The sequence below is a fragment of the Cydia pomonella genome, chromosome 13 (genome assembly GCF_033807575.1).
Source record: "Cydia pomonella isolate Wapato2018A chromosome 13, ilCydPomo1, whole genome shotgun sequence".
In the NCBI taxonomy this organism is placed as follows: domain Eukaryota; kingdom Metazoa; phylum Arthropoda; class Insecta; order Lepidoptera; family Tortricidae; genus Cydia; species Cydia pomonella.
The window spans coordinates 8901106-8921987 of NC_084715.1; the positions used below are offsets into that span (position 1 = coordinate 8901106).

Here is a 20882-nt window from a genome sequence, read left to right on the forward strand (position 1 = left end):
CTATTTATACGGCTCTTGGACAGTCGATAATTAATTACTGCATCCTTGCCTGGGGAGGTACAACCACGACTATCCTTCTGAAATTAGAAAGAGCGCAAAGAGCCGCGCTGAAGGTAACCTTAAAGAAATCAATTAGGTACCCTACGAAGGACTTGTACAATGACGCTCAAGTACTCAGTGTTCGGAAGCTCTATCTTCTGAGGGTGGCTTTGTCGGTACACAAAATGGTGCTCAACTCATCTAACTACAATAGATTACTCAAAAATCGAATATTTAAAATTCCTACGAATGCCGTCAAAACCACATTTGCACATCGTTTTTCAGTCTTTCTGCACCCTCGAATCTATAATCGTCTAGTTAATTTGTACAATTTTAAAGAATATTCGGTCGTAGAAGTAAAAAAAGCTCTTAACAATTAATATGATGAATTTATCGTTTTTAGACACAGAAAACATTATTAAGATAACATCCTAACATAACACACACATACCTCCTCCCCCCCAACACAATCTCTCTCTCTCACACACACAAACACACACACACACACACACACACACACACACACCACACACACTGTGCTGACACTAAATAAGAATTAGGCTTTATAAGCTTCTCTTATAAGTTATCTGCTTGTATTATCTATTACTAAGCTTTATTAATTTTAATTTCCTTATCCTACTTTTTTTTTCTCTGTTCAACATGGTAGCCAATAGCCGCTTATGTAATATATTTAAGTAAATCGTATAATTTCCCTCACGGGACAGGCTTTGCCTAGTGTGGGGGTCAGAATAAATTGTAACTTGCTCTAATATTTTTTGAAAATAAAACTATTTGTATTTGTATTTGTAAATAGAACTTAGTAGTAAAAAGCGTTTCAATATCAATATCACTTTAAAAACAAAATTTGAAATCGGATTTTTATTATATTTTACCATTCGCAAATGCTGAAATTTTCGTTTACTATTGAATTGAATTGAAATATTTATTTCGAACTTGACGTCCATAGGGTTAGGTAACAATGACTTATAGATCTAGAGTTAGTATTACAGTTAATTAGACAAAACAAACAAAACAAAACATTATACATACTATTATACATTTGATTCGTTTCCAAAGGCTGATGATGGGATGCCACCCCACATATATATTTTTATATATTTACAATATATTTTTATCTCACTAAATTTAAACTTTTTCATTCGTTTTCTGTTCTGTTCAACTTCATACCTCTTATCCGTTGCCTTTTGTGGTTAAAGAATTTTTTATTGATCTCAAAAGAAATATACATTTCACTTAATGAGATACATACACAAGGGCGGATCCACCGTTGTGGGCACGATGGGCATGCCCACAACCCTAATAGGGTGCCCTATTAATTCCCCGAGTAAAATTATGCCGATTTTTGTTTCGCAGATGCTATGGCAGAGGAATCTTTGTAAAAATTTCATTACACAGAGTAGTTAGTTGGTTGGCATAGCATTGATACGCGGATTTACTTTTCGTAAATTGATAGTTTGATAACTATCACGCTTATCCAAGTCGAAAACAGATCATCTGGTGTTAAAATTCTCGCCACCATGAGTCCTAATTATTTGTAGAAAATAAAGATTATTTACTTACAGAGGCAATTACTTTTAGCTTATAGAGTCTTAGAAATCTTTAACATTCACAAATATTAGTACAATATTTAAAAATAATGCCAGCTTTTAATTTATAGCTGTAGGAGTTCTTTTAGCGTAGTTAGTATAGCGTTTATCTATCTATGTATAAAAAGTGCTCCATATAGGTAGACTGCAATAAATCGTTTGCGATTTTCGATATTATGCCGACCCGAATGTTGTAAGTACCTACCGCAATTGCTAAATTACTAATTTAACTGTTAGTTAAAGTTTAATTAAATTGTCACTTTATCCGAAAATAACTTTAGTCAGCAAGTTCAAAATGTTGAAAAATTTAGATACAGCTCCTAAAAATACATGTGGTACCTCATTAGATTCGGAATAAGTAATGTCTAGATAAATGTATTCGAAGCGTATATTAGCATTAGCACATAAACAATTGCAAAAGTTTAAAAAAATATATTCATGAAAAAATAGGTATGGTATTTCGTTTTTAGCCGAATCTCACAAACTATAATACATTTAAGAAATGGAAATAAAATATTCCTAAAGAAGTGGAAATTTCCAATAAAAAATCCCGAGTACTATAACTCTGTTCATTGTAGTTTTCATTTACCGCTGAAAATAGCACTAAGTTATGGAATAATTAATTTAAAAAAAAACTCGTTCTTACGTCATTATCGTAAATGAAAACAAAAAAAAATTCAAATAATTGGCGTAAAAATATTTCGGTTATCGGTGCTCTTCTTAAATACATACTAAGCAATATCACGCTATAAAAAAAAACAATACTTTGTTTATAATATTGTTTTATATTTAACAACTTTACCCTGATTTTTTATTTTTGTAAATTTTCACTATTATTCTGAAATTTCACACAAATTATTAATTTTATTAATTTTTTTTGTGGCGTGATCTTGTTAAGTGTATAAATAAGATGGGCTCCACGAAGTGAAATATTTTTACGCCAATTTTAATAACATTTTTAAAAATTTACAATAAAGACGAAAGTTTGAGAAAAAAGTGTTAATTAATAATTGCCTATCTTGTTGAAAAAACTACCTTTAAAATAATATTTAATTTTCACACCGCGCGCGCATCCCGAAAATGAGGCGCAGTGGGCTATTTTTAACGTTAAATTAAAACTATAATGAATAGAGTTTAGAGTACCTAGAGTTGAATTTTTTATTGGAAATTTATCTCTTCTTTATAGTATTTTTTAAACGGGAAGGGTACGCTGATAGCTATCATCTCCATACAATTTACCTATATCCTAATTTTAACGTTAAATTAAAACTATAATGAATAGAGTTTAGAGTACCTAGAGTTGAATTTTTTATTGGAAATTTATCTCTTCTTTATAGTATTTTTTAAACGGGAAGGGTACGCTGATAGATATCATCTCCATACAATTTACCTATATCCTAAAAGCTCCAAATCTCTGAGAATGAGAATCTATCAACATCCCCTTCCTGTTTGAAAAATACTATAGGAATCTTTTGTTTTCATTTGTTAAATGTTAATAGTTTATGAGATATTGACAAAAAACAAAATACCATATTTTTATAAATTTGCAATTGTTTGTGCTAATAAACGATTCGAATTCGAATACCTTTTTTCTAGTTATTGTTTCAATTGCAATGAGGTATTTTTCAAGTATTTTTATTTCTATTTTTGGCCATTTTGAACTTGTCGACTAGACTACTCAAGGAAATATTAAAAAAAAATTATAAGTAAAATAAAATAAAAAATTACTCTACTAATAGTTCCTTAAACGAAAAGATTACTCTGCCAAATGAAATTCATACAATAATTGTTCTGCCAGTATTCTGCTAATTAACACAAAAGCGAATTGAAAGGTATCTGAACCAAGACTAGCAAATGTCGACTAAAAGTTAGATCTACGAATAAATCCCTCTATGAAACGTTGTCTCGAGAATCGAGTATCTGCGAAAAATTGATAAGGTAGCCCCCTAATAGCCTTGTGACGTCACACTTTCAGTCTATTGAGATCGGTAGTACGATCGTTTAAGACTTGCAAGAGTCATGATTGTTCATGAACGACTTCGGACTCCGACTCGCACTTGGCTGATTTTCGGGTGGCTGTGCTGTGACCACAACCTTTTTGGAGGGCTGGATCCGCGCCTGTACATACATGCACTAATAAATTCTATGTTAATTTGTTAGTTTGCGCCCGTGAGCGACAATTTGGTTGTATTTACAAATTTACAAAATTAATTTTATTACTCTAAGTATGTATATTTAAGTCTTAAGTTAGGTAACAATAACATAATAATAACAATTGTGTTAAGTGGCAGTATAGTGGGTAGAAGTTTAAATACGCACCGCCGCACAACTGCACTAAGTAGTGGTCAGCGGTAACTGGCCAGGGCCGCATTTAGGTTTGGATTATAGGGATGTTATTTACAATATAAGTTTTTAGATTCGTTTGAAAAATGCTCAGTGTGTTAGATTCTTTTACATGTTTTGGTATCTTATTATATATCCGTGCCCCTTCAAATTTTATATTTTTGGTGCCAAAATTTTTTGTGCGGGGAAACTGTACCACTAGATGGTCCGCGTTGCGCAGTCTACACCGTCCTTTTTCTCTGTTAGTGAAAAAAACTGTTTCACAGTATATCTGTTTTTGTTTTTTATATATTTACAATATATTTTTATCTCACTAAATTTAAACTTTTTCATTCGTTTTCTGTTCTGTTCAACTTCATACCTCTTATCCGTTGCCTTTTCCTCTTCTAAAACGCATAGCGCGTGCTGTATTTAAGCATTTTATTTAATTTTACCGGATCCGGACTTACCGGATCTGGTAGCTCCTGAAAAGTGCCGGATCCGGCCGGATTACCGGATCCGCCGGACCGGATTGCAATCCCTAGTTTGTATGCATTTCTATGTGGATGGGGATGGGAGTCAAATTTTAGGCCACAGCGCAGTGCTGCAATCATGAAGCTTGGAGGGCGCTGTGACTTATTATGCCTTACTAAATTGAACCATACCACTGAGCCAGAAAGGTATTTGTACCAGATTAGAGAACACTTGAGTTAGCAAAGTGGAGTGAAACACAGGGTTTCACTCGCACATGTGGACAATGTTAAAAAGATACCATTGTGGTAGTATTTATATTATATTATATCAATATACTACTGAAATTAATTACCTTTTTATACTAATTTAGTGCTATATTCAGATTACGATTCTGATACTTTTTAAGTAATTTGTGAATAATTATGATGTCAATATTATTAACTGATTAAACCAACCACGTGCACAACAAAAAAAAACATTACCTAATTTTAGTACCGGCGACATCGGGCCCCAGCAAGAGTATTTACATCGTTTACAATATTTGGAATAAAAAAATTGGAAAATAGCCATGTGGTCATGATGTCAAATGGCAGGCAAGATGATGGCAATGGCAAGATGGGGCATAAGATCCGAAATTGCTATGTGGTTATACACAGCGGTAGTGCGGCCCATTATTATCTACGCCTCCGCTTGTTTAACAGCAACAGGTGCCTTCTCCTCGACACCAGGGGCGGCCCTAGATGCACTGCTGGACATTATACCCACTTGTAATTGCAAAAGGAGCCCAAGCAGTGCGTCTACAAAATATGCACGCTAAACAGGCCAAAATGGCGCTCTCAAGCATTAACCAAACAAAAGGCCTGGGTTTTTACAAATAGAACCCTTAGCATGCCCACTGATGACGCGAACACTGAATGTCATTTTACTAAACTGTACACAGTAGAAATTCCTCCTAGAGACAAATGGACCAACGACCAAATGTACGTCGAAGAGGGAAGCCATATTTGGTATACTGATGGTTCCAAGAAAGGCATTGATGTAGGATGTGTGTACCAACATATCTACATCAACTCAAGACAGCCCGGTTGCTCTGCTGGCACTAGAATACCTTGAGTCAAAGTCGAAACTAGTCCAGAACTGTAAAACAAACCTAAATGAACTCGCTAACTCCAACAAAGTCCTACTTAGATGGGTACCAGGGCACTCCGACATTAACGGAAACGAAGAAGCGGACAAACTTGCTAGTAAGGGCACAGACACACCCCTGGTCGGCCCAGAACCGTTCTATGGAATCACAAAATGGGATGTATATCTCTGCTCAGCAACTTAGAAGTGACCAGAATATTGACTGGACACTGTAAGTTGAACAAACACATGTTTCAAATTGGAAAGAAACAAAATGCGGCATGCAGGTTCTGCGAGGAGTCAGAGGAGACAGCAATGCAAATTCTCTGTTTCTGTGGACCACTAATGTCAAAAAGAAGTACCCACCGACTTAGGGCGGCACGTATTGCAACCTAACCCTCATAGGTACAGAACATTACGGCCCAAAGAATCTGGAATTTCCTGGATTCAACGGGCAAACTATTAATAAACTTTAAAGGGCTGTCACAATAGATCACAGCCTGGTCGACGTGGCACCATCCAATAATAATAATAATAGCTTGGTTCGACTCTAAGAAGTAGGTAAATCGGAACGGAACGTAACCATAACAAAACGTCAAAATTGACATTTCGATTTCGCTTAATCCGCTTCCTTTCCGCTTAATCGATCGACCGACACGACGGCACCGGAGTCTACTTAAGTTTTAATTTTTCGTTTGTTGTTGTTATTATTATAAGAGATATTAATTTTGGCATTTAACTAGAATTTTGGAGTTTAGTACAGTACCGAAAAAAAAAAAACATCGTGACTTGCGTGATAGGTAGTAGGGTAGGTTTCACGCGTTCCCTTGTTTACTATGGAGTCGACATCGCTAGATGCAATGGAGGAAGTGTGTATAAAATTCGAGCCCTGCTATGATATCTGTGTAAAAGAATCAACAGCAGAAGGAATCGACGAAGTGTGTGTAAAACCTGAGCCTTGGCAGGACATCTGTGTAAAAGATGAGCCTTTTGACAGTGTGCGTGTAAAAGAAGAACACCCGTCGGATGAGAATGTTAAAACTGAACCGACTTGCTCAGAGGCGCGTGCCGTGAACGATATGGAGACTTCAGCGTTATATGCAGACCATATTGTAAAAGATGAGCTAGTGCTCGGCCCAGAGATAATGGAGAGGCCAATGCAAGGTTAGTTTTGAATAGGGATTGTTTACTATGGAAGTTATCATAGCAAAATGTGTCAAGACAAATCAGTACCACTTGAATCAACCACAATTAGCAGTCTGATCAATGTCACTCAGCAAACTCACTCACTCACTCACTTGAACTATGAAAATTCCCATTCAATAAAATTTAGTAGAAACTAACAGCAGCAGATGGCTTAGCCTAAAGAAGTCCAGTTATACTGCCCTCATAAGCCAAATAGAGGGCAGGTATCTCAAAAATAAAATTATTTTGAAAATGGAACACATTTAATTTTTATTCAAGATACCACCAAGTCCACTAATACTGCATAGGGGGTACCACTATCGCAATCCATCACAATCTGAGGATCTACAAACAAGAAAATCGAAATTTCTTTATCTAACCTCTCTACCACTCTTGCACATTCGAGGATGAAGAGGCAGATAACAAAATTGCATTTTCGCGTTTCCCGGTAGGCCCTCTATAAACAAACCGCCTTGATGCATCAATGTCATATTTTATTATATGTGAACACTTGTCAAAAACAGTTTAAGGCACTACTATGTGTGTGTATAGGTTACTCTGGTATACAAAAGGTGCTAGTAGTGCACACCGATGGCAGAACAGTAATACTCCCAATTGGCTTACGAGAACATGAACCATAAGGATGTTCTGGGTGTTAAATAATATATTTGTTATGCAAGTGTGGGAACTAACATGACCTGATTTTTTTCTCTCAATATTTTAAAATTTGACAAGCTGGAAGAAATTAAGTTTTATGCATGTACTGTAATCAATAAAAAATATATCCCATAAATTCAATACACCAATAACACACTTCGCCAAGTAAAAATATTTGTTGTAACATTCAGATCTAAAAAAACCAATTTTAGTGGCCTCCTATGATAATGTCTCTGCCTACTAAGCAGGTCCTGGGTTCGAATCCCGGTAAGGGCATTTGTTTGTGTGTTTATTACAAATATTTGTTCCTGAGTTATAGATGTTATGTACATATATGTCTTATGTTCTTCTTGTGCTAATAAATTCTTATCTTATGTATTTAAGTGTGTACTATATATTATTATATATAGTGCCCATAGTACTTAGTTTGGGGCTAGATCAATCTGTGTAAGATTGTACCAAAATATTTATTTAATTAGTTGTACTTGTTATGATAAAAAAGTACTACCAAAGAAAAATTATGGCCTTTACAAGCTCTCTTTTAACATTAAAATAGCTTGTTCCTCCACCTATGTTTTTTCACTCACAATAGAAGTGTGTCAATTAGTGGTAGTCAGAGTTAGCAATCTGGATTCAAGAAGCATGAAACCATCCAGGTCTGGATCCAGACAAAAGAGATTTGCCATATATCTTGGAGTGAAACAACAAACTTTACAAGGAAGGTGCATGTATTTATGCAAGAATATTTACTCTTCCCGAATTAGTAATTTTATATAAACTGAAATAGATGTCATATACTGTAGGTTTGTTAGCCGTGATATCTAAAGAGGCCAATTCGAACCCGGCCTCCACCACTGGAGTACTTCATACATTTTTCTTTAGTTTTAAACATACAAATATACAAATTCATTATTGAAAAAGGTATTGTACAGTGGTAGCACTTAAAGACTAAGGATTAAGGATAAGGAAAAGTTCAAAAACACAAATTACAGTTTATAATTTATGTATAGGGTGACTACTTTAAAAACACGTCAAAAGATTTGATAAAATAATTTGATTTGTTTCCAATCAAATCAAATGTGCATTAGTTTTTATCTGATGTATTATGGAAAAACTTTTTCACCACAACAGCTCATAAAGGCTCTCTTTTTTCTTGAAAAACTGATGAGAAAGTTGCATTTCACCCATAAGACAACAGTGGCAAAGTAATTTAATGCAAATTTTGAGTTGTTTCCTCATGTTGGCTGGCGGAATTGACTTTCAAGTAATGATTTTGAGTGCAAAAATATTTTATTTAAAAACATTCATTAGGATTTGATTTGTAATATTTTACAGTTAGTAATTTCTTCATGAAGGTGTGGTTAAAAGTTTTATGTTTCACTTAGTGGCAAAAGTTTGTTTAACCATAGTGCCTTGAAACCCTTGCAACACTCAAAATTCTACTTTCCAAATAATCAATTTTGAAATCATTTGATACCCCATTATTTTTACATAGACCAATATTAGCACAAGAGGTTAAACAACAACTTTACCCCCTTGCAAAACAAGTATTTATGTTATCTATTTTTGTTGTAGGGAAAACTCAAGAAAAGGAGCAGAGTGGGAAACCCCGTAATTACAAATGCGGCCTTTGTAGTTTCGCAACGGCCAGAAAGTTTTCTTTACTACGTCATATGAAGGTTCACACAGAGTCTCACCAGTCTAATAAATGTGGGCTATGTGGATATACTAGTAAAAAGAAACAAAAATTAATATTCCACAAAAAGAATTGCACTGGTAATAAGCCTTACAAATGTAGCCAATGTAGCTTTACCAGTGTTTCTACAGGTAGTTTAAAAATTCATGAAATGGTTCATGGTGAGAAAAAGTACAAGTGTGACCAGTGTAGTTACGGGACTTACAGAAAGTCCTCACACGTACGTCATATGAACACACATGCTCGTGTGAAGGCTCACATATGTAGCCAGTGTGGTTATGCTGCTACCTCTAAACATGATTTAAGCATTCACAAAACTATTCACATGGACAAAAAATTCAAATGTGACTATTGTGGTTATGCAACTGCTAAAAAGTCAGTCTTAGTAAGACATGTAAGGACACACACCGGTGAGAAGCCTTTCAATTGTGAAGAATGTAGTTATACCACTACCACCAAATCAAATTTAATGCATCATATTAAAATGCATTCCAGACAGAAACTTTACAAATGTGGCCAATGCAGTTTTGCTACCGTACACAAACGAAGTTTAAAATGTCATAAAGATAAACACTCTAATGTAAAGCCTTACAAATGTGGGCAATGTGATTACGCTTCTGTACGCAAAAATAATTTAAAGAGCCATGAATTGACGCACACTGGTAAGAAGCCACACAAATGTGGCCAATGTAATTTTGCTAGTGCACATAGAAATAGTTTACGAGAACATGAAAAGATACACACTGGAGACAAGCCTTACAAATGTAGCCAATGTAGTTATGCTAGTATTCACAAACACAAATTACGATATCATGAAAGGGTACATACAAGGGTATGCAGCGTTGAAAAGTCATACAAATGTGACCAATGTGATTTTGCTACTGTCCTCAAAGATAGTTTCACATCCCATAAATGGATGCATTCTGGTGAAAAGCCCTACAAATGCGACCAATGTAGTTATGCAAGTGCCCACAGACATAATTTACGAACCCATACAATGTTACACACGGGTAAAAAGCCCTACAAATGTGACCAATGTAGTTATGCAACTGTACGAAAAAATATGTTGCGAGACCATATAACGACCCACACTGGTGAAAAGCGACACAAATGCGATCAATGTGATTATGCTGCTGTCCATAAAAGTACTTTACTGAGCCACAAAAAGAAGCACAAAGGAGAAAAAGCCGGTAAAACCGAAATCTGTCCTCCAACGACATCAGAACTACTTGCTGATCAAACTTGTGTGAATATTGAATTCGTACCCGTATCTTTTGAAGCGCCACCAGGTTTGTTTACAAATACTATTTTTGGGACTCAGTAGAAATAAACCGCCTACTGAGTTTTCAATTTATAGTCTTTTGAGTCTAAATTGAAGAACTCGACTTGTTTTTCCGAGGCTCAGAGCTTAAAAAACTTCTGAGTCTTAAGTCCCGAGTCGACTCCTTTATTGAGTCTTTTTTGAGCGCTACTTAAAAGGACTCGAGTCTCCAGATAAAGACTTAGTCAACAATTTTATAGGTTTTACTTAAACAACAGTAAAGTAAATAGGCGTTATTGTAAGATTTGTGTTATGTACATCCATGAATTTCACATAAAGATAACGCATTTCGAAGTAATTTGTAAAAAAATACAAGTTCTCCGAAAAGGAAGTCCCTACAAAAGACTCGAGTCCCTAATAAGCTGAAAAAAACTAGAGTTCCATCTTAATTATGAGAGTCTTAAAGAAGAGGACTCAAAGGGAGTCTTAACCAACACTACATCAATGTATAACTTAAGAGTCCTTATTCCTACAGACGAGCGTATTTTGTAAAATGCTTCCTTTTTCATTCAACATTACGACGTAACTATTAGTATTTATTCAAAAACTGGTAACGTACTTAAATAATCGTTTCCTAAACTAGCGGCTCCAACAGTTCAAATTTTCATTTTCTCTTTTAAACCTCTTTTTTAATGAGTTTTTTGGGAGTCTTTTCCAAATTTTGCAGTGAGATGTGGCGTTTCGGTTCTCAATTTTGCTGTAAACAAGAATCATTTGGTACATGAATGACTACAATTTGATTCAACATATCTCATACGAGGGGCTGGAATGATTAACAATCGAAGATACATTTGAAAAAACTGATAAAATACCTTCCGAGTTTTCTTCATTTTTTGGGCGAAAACAGGGTTTTATTTTTATTTTTTTCCGCAAATTGTACGCATATTTTGCTTTAAAAATAATATTATAGCAAACTGTAACTTTATGTTAACCTATAAAAAAAAAAATCATAACTATGGGACCTACATTGCCGTAAATTTATATTTTTTTAAAACACGTATAAATCACGCAGCAGCGACGCCCCGCTCTCAGTCCGCGCGGAGCGCGCTTAGAGGACGGACCTGTGCTCGATTGTCAGGCATTCGTTGCGATCGTAATCAGCTACGGAGTTCCGAGAAGTGCTATATACTGCGATTAGAAAATCTTAATAAAAGTTCATTTTTTACACTATGCTTAACAGACTCTCGCTTATTGATGGATTTTCAGTGGTCCTTTTTTTTATACTACGTCGGTGGCAAACAAGCTTACGGCCCGCCTGATGGTAAGCAGTATCCGTAGCCTATGTACGCCTGCAACTCCAGAGGAGTTACATGCGCGTTGCCGACTCGAACCCCCTCCCGCCCCTCGTTGAGCTCTGGCAACCTTACTCACCGGCAGGAACACGCATGAAAAACGCATTTTTACTTGAAATTACGTTAGGGTTTGCATTTGCATTATTATTTTTGACCCGGATGAAGTCCAAGTTCTCATGATGGAGTCAGGAGTTGGTCACCAGAACTCCTAATCTACTCATCATAACTCCATCGTGTTTGGGCTCAATAGATTTGCCCTGACGAACACCATCGACCTAGATGAGGTCCAGGGTCTCATGATGGAGTCAGGAGTTGGTCACCAGAACTCCTAATCTACTGATCATAACTCCATCGTGTTTGGGCTCAATAGATTTGCCCTGATGAACACCATCGATCTAGATGAGGTCCAGGGTCTCATGATGGAGTCAGGAGTTGGTCACCAGAACTCCTAAACTACTCATCATAACCTCATCGTGTTTGGGCTCAATAGATTTGCCCTGACGAGCATCATCAATCTAGATAAAGTCCAGGGTCTCATGATGGAGTCAGGAGTTGGTCACTAGAACTCCTAATCTACTCATTATAATTCCAACGTGTTTGGGCTCATGAGATTTGCCATGACGAGCACCATCGACCTAGATGAGGTCCAGGGTCTCATGATGGAGTCAGGAGTTGGTCACCAGAACTCCTAATCTACTCATCATAACTCCATCGTGTTTGGGCTCAATAGAGTTGCCCTGACGAGCACCATCAATCTAGATCAGGTCCAGGGTATCATGATGGACTCAGGAGTTGGTCATCAGAACTCCTAGTCTATTCATCATAACTCCATCGTGTTTGGGCTCAAAAGATTTGCCCTGACGAGTACCATCGATCTAGATTAAGTCGAGGGTCTCATGATGGACTCAGGAGTTGGTCACCAGAACTCCTAATCTATTCATCATAATGGTAATTTGATGGTGCTTGTCGGGGTAAATCTATTGAGCCCAAACACGATGGAGTTATGATAAATAGATTACGAGTTCTGGTGACCAACTCCTGACTCCATCATGAGACCCTGGACTTCATCTAGATCGATGGTACTCGTCAGGGCAAATCTTTTGAGCCCAAACACGATGGAATTATAATGAGTAGATTAGGAGTTCTAGTGACCAACTCCTGACTCCATCATGAGACCCTGAACATCATCTAGATTGATGGTGCTCGTGAGGGCAAATCTATTGAGCCCAAACACGATGGAGTTATGATGAGTAGATTAGGAATTATGGTGACCAACTCCTGACTCCATCATGAGACCCTGGACTTCATCTAGATCGATGGTACTCGTCAGGGCAAATCTTTTGAGCCCAAACACGATGGAATTATAATGAGTACATTAGGAGTTCTAGTGACCTACTCCTGACTCCATCATGAGACCCTGGACTTCATCTAGATTGATGGTGCTCATCAGGGTAAATCTATTGAGCCCAAACTCGATGGAGTTATGATGAGTAGATTGGGAGTTCTGGGGAGTTCTGGTGACCAACTCCTGACTCCGTCATGAGACCCTGGACCTCATCTAGATCGATGGTGTTCGTCAGGGCAAATCGTTTGAGCCCAAGCACGATGGAATTATAATGAGTAGATTAGGAGTTCTGGTGACCAATCCTGACTCCATCATAAGAACCTGGATGGACTTCATTCGGGTCATAAATAATAATACAAACCCTAACGTGATTTCAAATAACACAAACTCTATAGCACTAATGTGCGCAAACGATTGGCATCTTGACTAGGCAGCATGGGTGCGTAGCCACCATGCCAATCGATACGACAACGAAACACTATCTGTCTCTCTCTCGTACTAATATGCACAAACGATTGGCATCTTGGCTGGGCAGCATGGGTGCGTAGCCAACATGCCAAACGTTTACGATACGACAAGGAAACACTATCTGTCTCTCTATCGCACTAATATGCGCAATCGATTGGCTTCTTGGCTAGGTATCATGGGTGCGTAGCCAACATGCCAATCGTTTACGATACGACAACGAAACACTACTGTCTCTCTATCGCACTAATATACGCAAACGATTGGTATTTTGGCTAGGCACCAAGCAAGTGTGTGGCCAACATGCCAATCGTTTACGATACGACAACGAAACACTATCTGTCTCTCTATCGCACTAATATACTTTATTTATACCTGCAGTCATTTACTAACTTCTTCATTTTCCATTGGTGTGAAAGAGACAGAATAAAGAGCAAGGGTTATTATAGTACACTCTGTAGTCTGTACACTTAGTAGTAGTGTACATAAAAAAAAACTACTGTACATATAAAATAAAATAAAGAGTGCCCATATGATATCATATACTTAACACTAAAATTAATGTTGCTTGAAATTATATTGAAAACTATCAAGATTATTCTAGTCTGCATTGAAACGCGCGTCGCGTTGCCGGCGCTCGCGTACCGAGCGCCAACGCCATCTATCGAGCGTTATTTCGTGAAATCGGAGAACGCTCCAAGGATTAAGGGCTCTTAAGGAAAAATAATTATTAGCCGGGTCCACACAGAGCGAGCATACGAGAGCGGCCGAGGCGGCACACTCGGCCGAGGCACGTCTACACTGTCCGGTTTGTGCGTGAGGAAATTGCCTCGCGCGTATGCTCGCTCTGTGTGGACCCGGCTATTAATTAAAATTATATTTATAAATTAAACATTAATTTTAAACTGTTTAGTTTAGGTCAACAAAAAAATTCTATAATTAAAATATGTTTGAATTTTGCTATTCTTTAAATAATCTTGTTAAGTTAAAATCTACTATAGATGTTAATATGTTTTTATACCTTATCGTTATTTTTGTCTTAGTTTGGGAGGATATATCTAGGCAATCATAATATTTCATATAATTTTAAATGTATATTGTGTTGTATTTTTTTCTGCAGATTGCCAGGACGAGATTGCAATGAAAATAAAAAAGGAAGAATTATATACAGACGAGGAAGACGCAATTTTATATGCTACGAACTTTGAATTAAGTATGAAAGTGTTTTTTTAACTATCTAATACAAATAAATACATATTTGGGGTCAATCTTACACAGATTTTACTTAGACTTTACTTAGACCTACCTAGTACACATGGTACTAGGCGACGATATACTGTAACATGGCAAACGTGCAGGGTGCAGTCACCGCGCACTGGCCGGTAATAAAAAATATACACTTTTCACTCGTCTTTTGTTATTTCGGGTGAATTTTCTCAACAATTTGAAGGTGAATCGCACAACTCAAATTACATTTAGATATATTTAATGTTATTCAAAGCTCAATTGCTGTATCGTTGTTGAAAATTATTTCTTACTTAATGGGCTGCCTCTTACGCAGGTAAAGATTGTATGTATAAGAGTTTCTCAACTTTTTCTTCATATCTATATCATTTAAACTACTAGGCCAAGTTTGGTATCGTTTTCGTATAAAACTGAGATGCCGAATTTATTTATGGTAAGTATCATATTGACACCATTCCGAAGTTAAAACATATAAAATATAAAAAAAAAAAATCCTCTACGCTAAATCAATTTACTTAGTTTAAATTGTATTCCGAGAAAGAACAAGGGACAATTTTTATCCCTTAAGGGTGTGAAAGGGGACGTGGAAATTTATATGGGGAATCAATAACCGCTGAAGCGATTATACCTTGGGCATGTAGTAACCTCTGACTTAAAAGACGATGCTGACATTGAAAGGGAACGGAGAGCGTTGTGCGTGTTAGAGCGAATATGGTGGCCCGCAGAGTTGCTCAATTGAGGTGAAAAATACTCTTTTTAGAGCATTCTGTACAACCTTTTACACTTCCTAGTCTGTGGGCGTGCTATACGCAAAAACAGTACAACGCTCTTCCAATATAGTATAACAACGCTTTCAGGGTGCTGATGAGACTACCTCAGTTTTGTAGTGCGTCGGGGATGTTCGCGGAGGCCAGGGTAGACTGGTTCTACACTACAATGAGGAAACGCAGCACATCCCTGGTGCGCAGGGTGCAGGCTAGTTCCAACGGCATCTTGAGGGCGTTTGCGGAGAGGTTTGAGTGCCAGTGCCTGAATCACTGTCATATTATTCACGTACTGGTGTCCAAGCCTCTCTAAAACTTAAATTAAAATATGAGTATATTTGATTTAATTTAAGTTAAACTTTAATCTTAAGTTTTAATATAATAATTTAAATTTAATATGATCCTAAGTTGGTCGAAATAAATGAATTTATTATTATTATTATTTATAATGAAATTTGGTACCTATAGAGATAGTTTGAGTCCCGGGGAAGAACATAGGATAGTTTTTATTAATAAAAAAAAACCCTTAAAACTGAAAAGGGAGGTATAGGTTTATATGGGGAATCAATAATCGCTCAACATCTATGATTTAGTTGAAAATGATATCAAACATGACTTAGAACCTAAACAATTATTAACCTCAGACGTCGCCGACGCCTGCATCAAAAATCTGGGTGGCTCCACTTCTTAAATTTATCTAAGGAACACAAAGATTAATTCTGCCAAAGGAAATGTTTTGTTCAGACTACTCTGTATTTGACCTTTTTATGCTTTCTGCACCTTCGATTATAGTGTATAATTTAGTCAATAAAAAACGTTAACAATTGTGACTATAAACACACTACTAAAATTACATGTGTAACCCGTTTAAAATAATTCATTTTGTCATCTTCTCTCACTTGGCCGGGTATTTTCTCTCCTTTATGTGACACATTTTTTATTAGAGTAATAATAGACAAACCTCAAAAAACTATATTATTCCAATAGTTTCTAATCCTTTGATATTTGATGTCGGTGTGAATGGGAGTAAAAACTGACAATTGCTTACTACGGATGGTGCTTGGTTTAACCCTTTAGAGCCACCCCACACTAGCGTCGGCGTCTAATGAGGCGAGGCTTTAATCGTTTATTTCTTTTATTTGTTTAAGGGTCACGCTCCAGTAGCGTTTTTTTAGCGTCGGCGTCTAGTCAGCGCTATGGAAAATGGCGTCACTTCGCAGTTGCGCCAACGTTGCCATAGAGTTGACTAGACGCAAGTGATTAATTTAAGAGCATGTTTTTTTTTTGATATAATTTATATTCACTATAGGTAGATACAAATTTAATATATTAAAATTCAACCCCGCGACTGAAATAACTTTATTGAGGAGACCATGAGAGGACGAAACGAAGGAAAATGAAATGCTATATGCGAAGAAAACAATATTTATTTAGAAAACATAACATGAAATGGAGATTGTTGAAAGCAATGCATTAAATACAATGATATAAATGCAAGTTGGAATGTAACATGGAATGTGAAGCGAAAACTCATGGTCATTGGAGGTGGGGCAAGCTGAAACAAACAACATATGTGAGGAGAATGAATACGAAATGTGAAAATAATGCCGATACGTACAACATGAGCTAAGCACAGACATAGACTAATAACACTAGACTGCCAATCCCCTTGACATGTTTGTAACCAAAACGCTGCTTATTTTTGTAGTCGACATCTAGAGTCAAGTACCTAGCGTATTTATCAGTACTGTTATACAGATATCGCGAGTGTCGTGACGAACGAAAAGTGTAATGCTCATGCCAATGGCACAGACAATAGTAAATTACGATACAAGTGCGAAAAATAGGAAATTCGAAACGAGTGGCGATAAATTAAAACACGACCGAAGGGAGTGTTTTAAATCGACACGAGTTGCGAATTACCTATTCGCACATGTATCGTACAACGTTTTACAGTACATATGGCCCTTTAAATGTTCGACACAGTAACATAATATGCTACTTCTCGCACTAGTGCTATAAAGTAGCCCCATATGTACTGTAAAATACTTTTTCCTACTCCTCTACTGTTATCTGTCATTTATGCATTCATAAACACGAATATAAGAACATACATAAAAGGTTTCAAGAAAAGTCTATATTGTCTATTCCTCATAAAAGCTCTTGTGCTTTTATAAGCTATAATGTTACTGCGATTAATGGCTACCAACCTAACAAAACCAAAACGAATACAGTTTTAAACTAAGTGCATTGATGCCAACTTACAAAATATTCATTTGGTTGCATAGTAAAAAAAATTACTTCATAAGTCAGAAACACGCATGTGACACCCGTAATATAGCAACACCCATAGACTACGAAGACCGCTTAGCGTTGCTTGTTAGTCTCCGTAGGCTACGGTGGCCAAAATTGAGAAAAAACTGTCCAAAAAATTAATTTAGCAAGTAGCAAGTACCAGGGCCTCATGAGTTACGAGGAGGTGTCGCCGACCGGCCGGCCGCGGCCCGGGGCGGGCCGGGCGCGTAACAAGGTATGCTCGCGCGTCTTGGCTATATACTTTTGCTGTAATTTGTTTACCTAAATTAAGATTTATTTTCGTTGACTCGTAGGAAAAATATTGTATGCAACGTTGTATAAGTAGGTCAAAAAATTCTCGTGGCGTATTCCTTTACAATGTTCGCCTACGCCTTCGGCTCCGGCTCACATTGTAACTCACGCCACTCGCCTTTTTTGACCCTTCTTATACAACTGTTGCATAAAATACTATTAAATGCTTTAACCGCTAAATAAGTAAACTGACGCGCACGGCTGCAGGCGCTGCAGCCCAATATTAACATTCGTGCATTTCGATAGGTTTACGATACCGCGCTGCGCATTATAGGCGTGGCGTTCAAAAGGTTAAATCGTTTTAATAATATGTAGAGGCCATTGGCTGATATTCAGTATACATACTGTGTCACAGGTCACAGTTTAATGTGTCGTTAACAGAACTGGGGCCCATTTCTCGAACGTTATTAGATTAATGTCATTAGTCCACGAATTGTCAAGTCGTATGGGTGGCCATGGCAACACACTAATAATATTAGACTAATACCGTTCGAGAAATGGGCCCCTGATCATTATAATTTCCGTAATTTCCTTTGTAGTTTCCCAATACAAGATGCGAAAAAAATACGGTCCAACTATATTATAAACGTGAGTATTTATGCTTTTATGTTTGTTACTTAACCATGCAAAAATGCTTGGCTAGGTTTAGATGAAAAAAGGGACCTCTAGAGATGTTGTTTAACCTGGAATACCTGGATTAACACGAACTATATACCTTATATATCGACCTACGGAGATGAAATGAGGGGTAGAAAATGGAGTGGGAATGAGATTAATGAAAGGAGCAGGCCAGGCAATGCAAGCATGTTAAGTACCTAAATCATTTTTATTCGGCAATATTCAACAATTCGACATATTTCCTAACAAAATAATAACCTGCTATGCGATAGGTTTATTCATAGAACAACTCATCCGTATTTAACATTAAAAGTAGATTCATATGGGTTAAGGCAACCTTAACTACTTGTTAAGTGCAAACCTTTGACGTCGCAAAATCATATTAAATAGTCCAGAGGCCAAAGATTATTTTCATACCGCTTAGTTCTCTTCCGTATTGTAAAGTTAAGCACTAGAGTACGAGTATATAGCAGATGGGGCAGCGTAAACCGTTATCGGCTACCACGCTATAGATATGTTACTTACTTGGAGACGGCCTTATGTGTGATATCTTTGTACTGCTTGCCAGGGAAGTCTATAGCGCCCGCGGCAGCAGCACGAAGGGAAGCCGCTCGAGCACAAACTAGCAATACTCCGCCACTAGTGTACCTACTGTTGTCGGCTACACCGCAGTAGAAATATCACTTACTTGGAAAAGGCTTTATGCGCGATGTCCTTTCTGTACTGCTTGCCAGGGAAGTCTATAGCGCCCGCGGCAGCGGCGGCGGCCGCGGCCGCAGCGCGAAGGGAAGCCGCTCGAGCACAAACGAGCAAAACTCGGCCACCAGCGGTCACTAGAGTGCCGTTAGCGCCGCGGGCTACGCCGCTGTGGAACACCACTACGCCCGGGTTCGACTGCACTTGGGAGAGACCTAAAAGGAATGGAGATTTATAAAATCGCATAATAAATGCTACTGTAAAGTAGGTAAATGACAAATTCGTATATTCGTACCAATATTTTATAAAAGTATGTGTAGGCTTTTATTTCTATTTTATGAGAAATTAAATTTAGGAATCTTTTGTGACTTAACCTGTAATACCTGGCTCAGACCTGTTTAAGTGCAAAAAACGTAGAAATTGAAATAAACATTATAAGAGAATACGAGTGTAAATGTCAATATTAAAACATCTTAAAACGAGTGTTAATTAGAATATAAATTAGAAGCGAGCATTTGAACATTACCAGTTTAATTAGGCATATTGAAGGGATAAGTTCGCCTTTGTACTTAGCTTTTCCTAATTGTAAGTTCCTTTTATTATGTGTTTTTGTACAATAAAGAGTTTACTACTACTACTTCAACTATATTTAGGAAAGTAGACATATTAATAAAATTCATGAAATTGTTGCAGTTCGGTACCGTGAACAGATTTATTTTTCGATTTAAAGTTCGGGATAACAGTTCCAGGGTAATTTTTATAAGCAAGTGGAAAATCAACTCACCACTGATGACGCATCCCTTGGTAGAAGTTTCTGGGTATCCTTTTGAGGCTATGACTACACCGACCGACGACAGTTTGGTATTCCATGTGATTTGTAGTTGTTTTAAAGTGCCGTCTACGCAAGCCTGAAAAGGTTTTATTGTTATATTCGCTGTTTTTTGGTTTTAGGATATTTGCAAGTGTTTAAACGATCGCTATGTTTGTCGAGTACAATTCAGCGGACGAATATAGTTGGCAAACTTATGCCCTGTAGGAGAACTCCTAACTTTACCGTGGTTTTCTGGTTATTAAAAGTGCTCTGTACATATACTGCTAGTAAAGCAGAGACGACCAATAGGTACCGAACGCTTAACTGACATACCAGCAATGTAACACCTAGGTTCAACATCTGTCAAGACTGTATAGAGATCGGTCTCCAATGGCCGTTTTAGGATCTGCCTCTCCGCGGGTCTCCAGTTTCCACCGCCATCGAACCACTATCTTTGATCATCGTATTATACTGACCTTCAAGACAGTGTAGAGGTCTGTCTCCATAAGTGTCATCAGGATCTGGGTCTCCGGGTCTCCGAAACGACAGTTGAACTCCAGCGTCATAGGGCCAGACTTCGTTATCATCATGCCAGCGTACAGGACACCTGGGG

The 20882-nt window shown here is 37.3% G+C and overlaps 2 protein-coding genes and 1 long non-coding RNA gene across 6 annotated transcripts in view; 2 read left to right on the forward strand and 1 right to left on the reverse strand.

The window, feature by feature from the left end:
• LOC133524103 (trifunctional purine biosynthetic protein adenosine-3) overlaps nt 1–20882 on the reverse strand; it is a 70866-nt gene that overhangs the window by 34132 nt on the left and 15852 nt on the right. For 2 of the 3 annotated variants that reach the window (XM_061859951.1, XM_061859949.1), the window contains exons 5-7: nt 20746–20876; nt 20243–20366; nt 19451–19673 (exon numbers count right to left, since the gene is read on the reverse strand). In XM_061859951.1, coding sequence (XP_061715935.1) covers nt 19451–19673; nt 20243–20366; nt 20746–20876 — 478 coding nt within the window. Of the gene's footprint in view, nt 1–16946; nt 17093–19450; nt 19674–20242; nt 20367–20745; nt 20877–20882 lie in introns of those variants that run through there. The other variant, XM_061859950.1, reaches the window with a different exon arrangement.
• LOC133524105 (zinc finger protein 431-like) lies at nt 6092–14801 on the forward strand. The gene is made up of 3 exons (XM_061859952.1): nt 6092–6731; nt 8985–10394; nt 14649–14801. Exons 1-3 carry the CDS (start codon nt 6404–6406, stop codon nt 14759–14761), a joined length of 1851 nt encoding a protein of 616 aa, XP_061715936.1. The 5' UTR covers nt 6092–6403; the 3' UTR covers nt 14762–14801.
• On the forward strand, nt 18300–20290 carry LOC133524120 (uncharacterized). Of its 2 annotated transcripts, XR_009800329.1 has the most exons (3): nt 18300–18732; nt 19331–19726; nt 20152–20290. It is a non-coding gene; the product is annotated as an uncharacterized LOC133524120 (long non-coding RNA). The 2 variants fall into 2 exon arrangements; XR_009800328.1 differs by having other exon boundaries at nt 19331–20165.

Coding starts and splice junctions, on each gene's coding strand:
- LOC133524105 (XM_061859952.1), top strand. CDS start 6,404: ATGGAGTCGACATCGCTAGATGCAATGGAGGAAGTGTGTATAAAATTC. Junction 6,732..8,984: donor AATGGAGAGGCCAATGCAAG/GTTAGTTTTGAA, acceptor TTTTTGTTGTAG/GGAAAACTCAAGAAAAGGAG. Junction 10,395..14,648: donor ATCTTTTGAAGCGCCACCAG/GTTTGTTTACAA, acceptor TTTTTTCTGCAG/ATTGCCAGGACGAGATTGCA.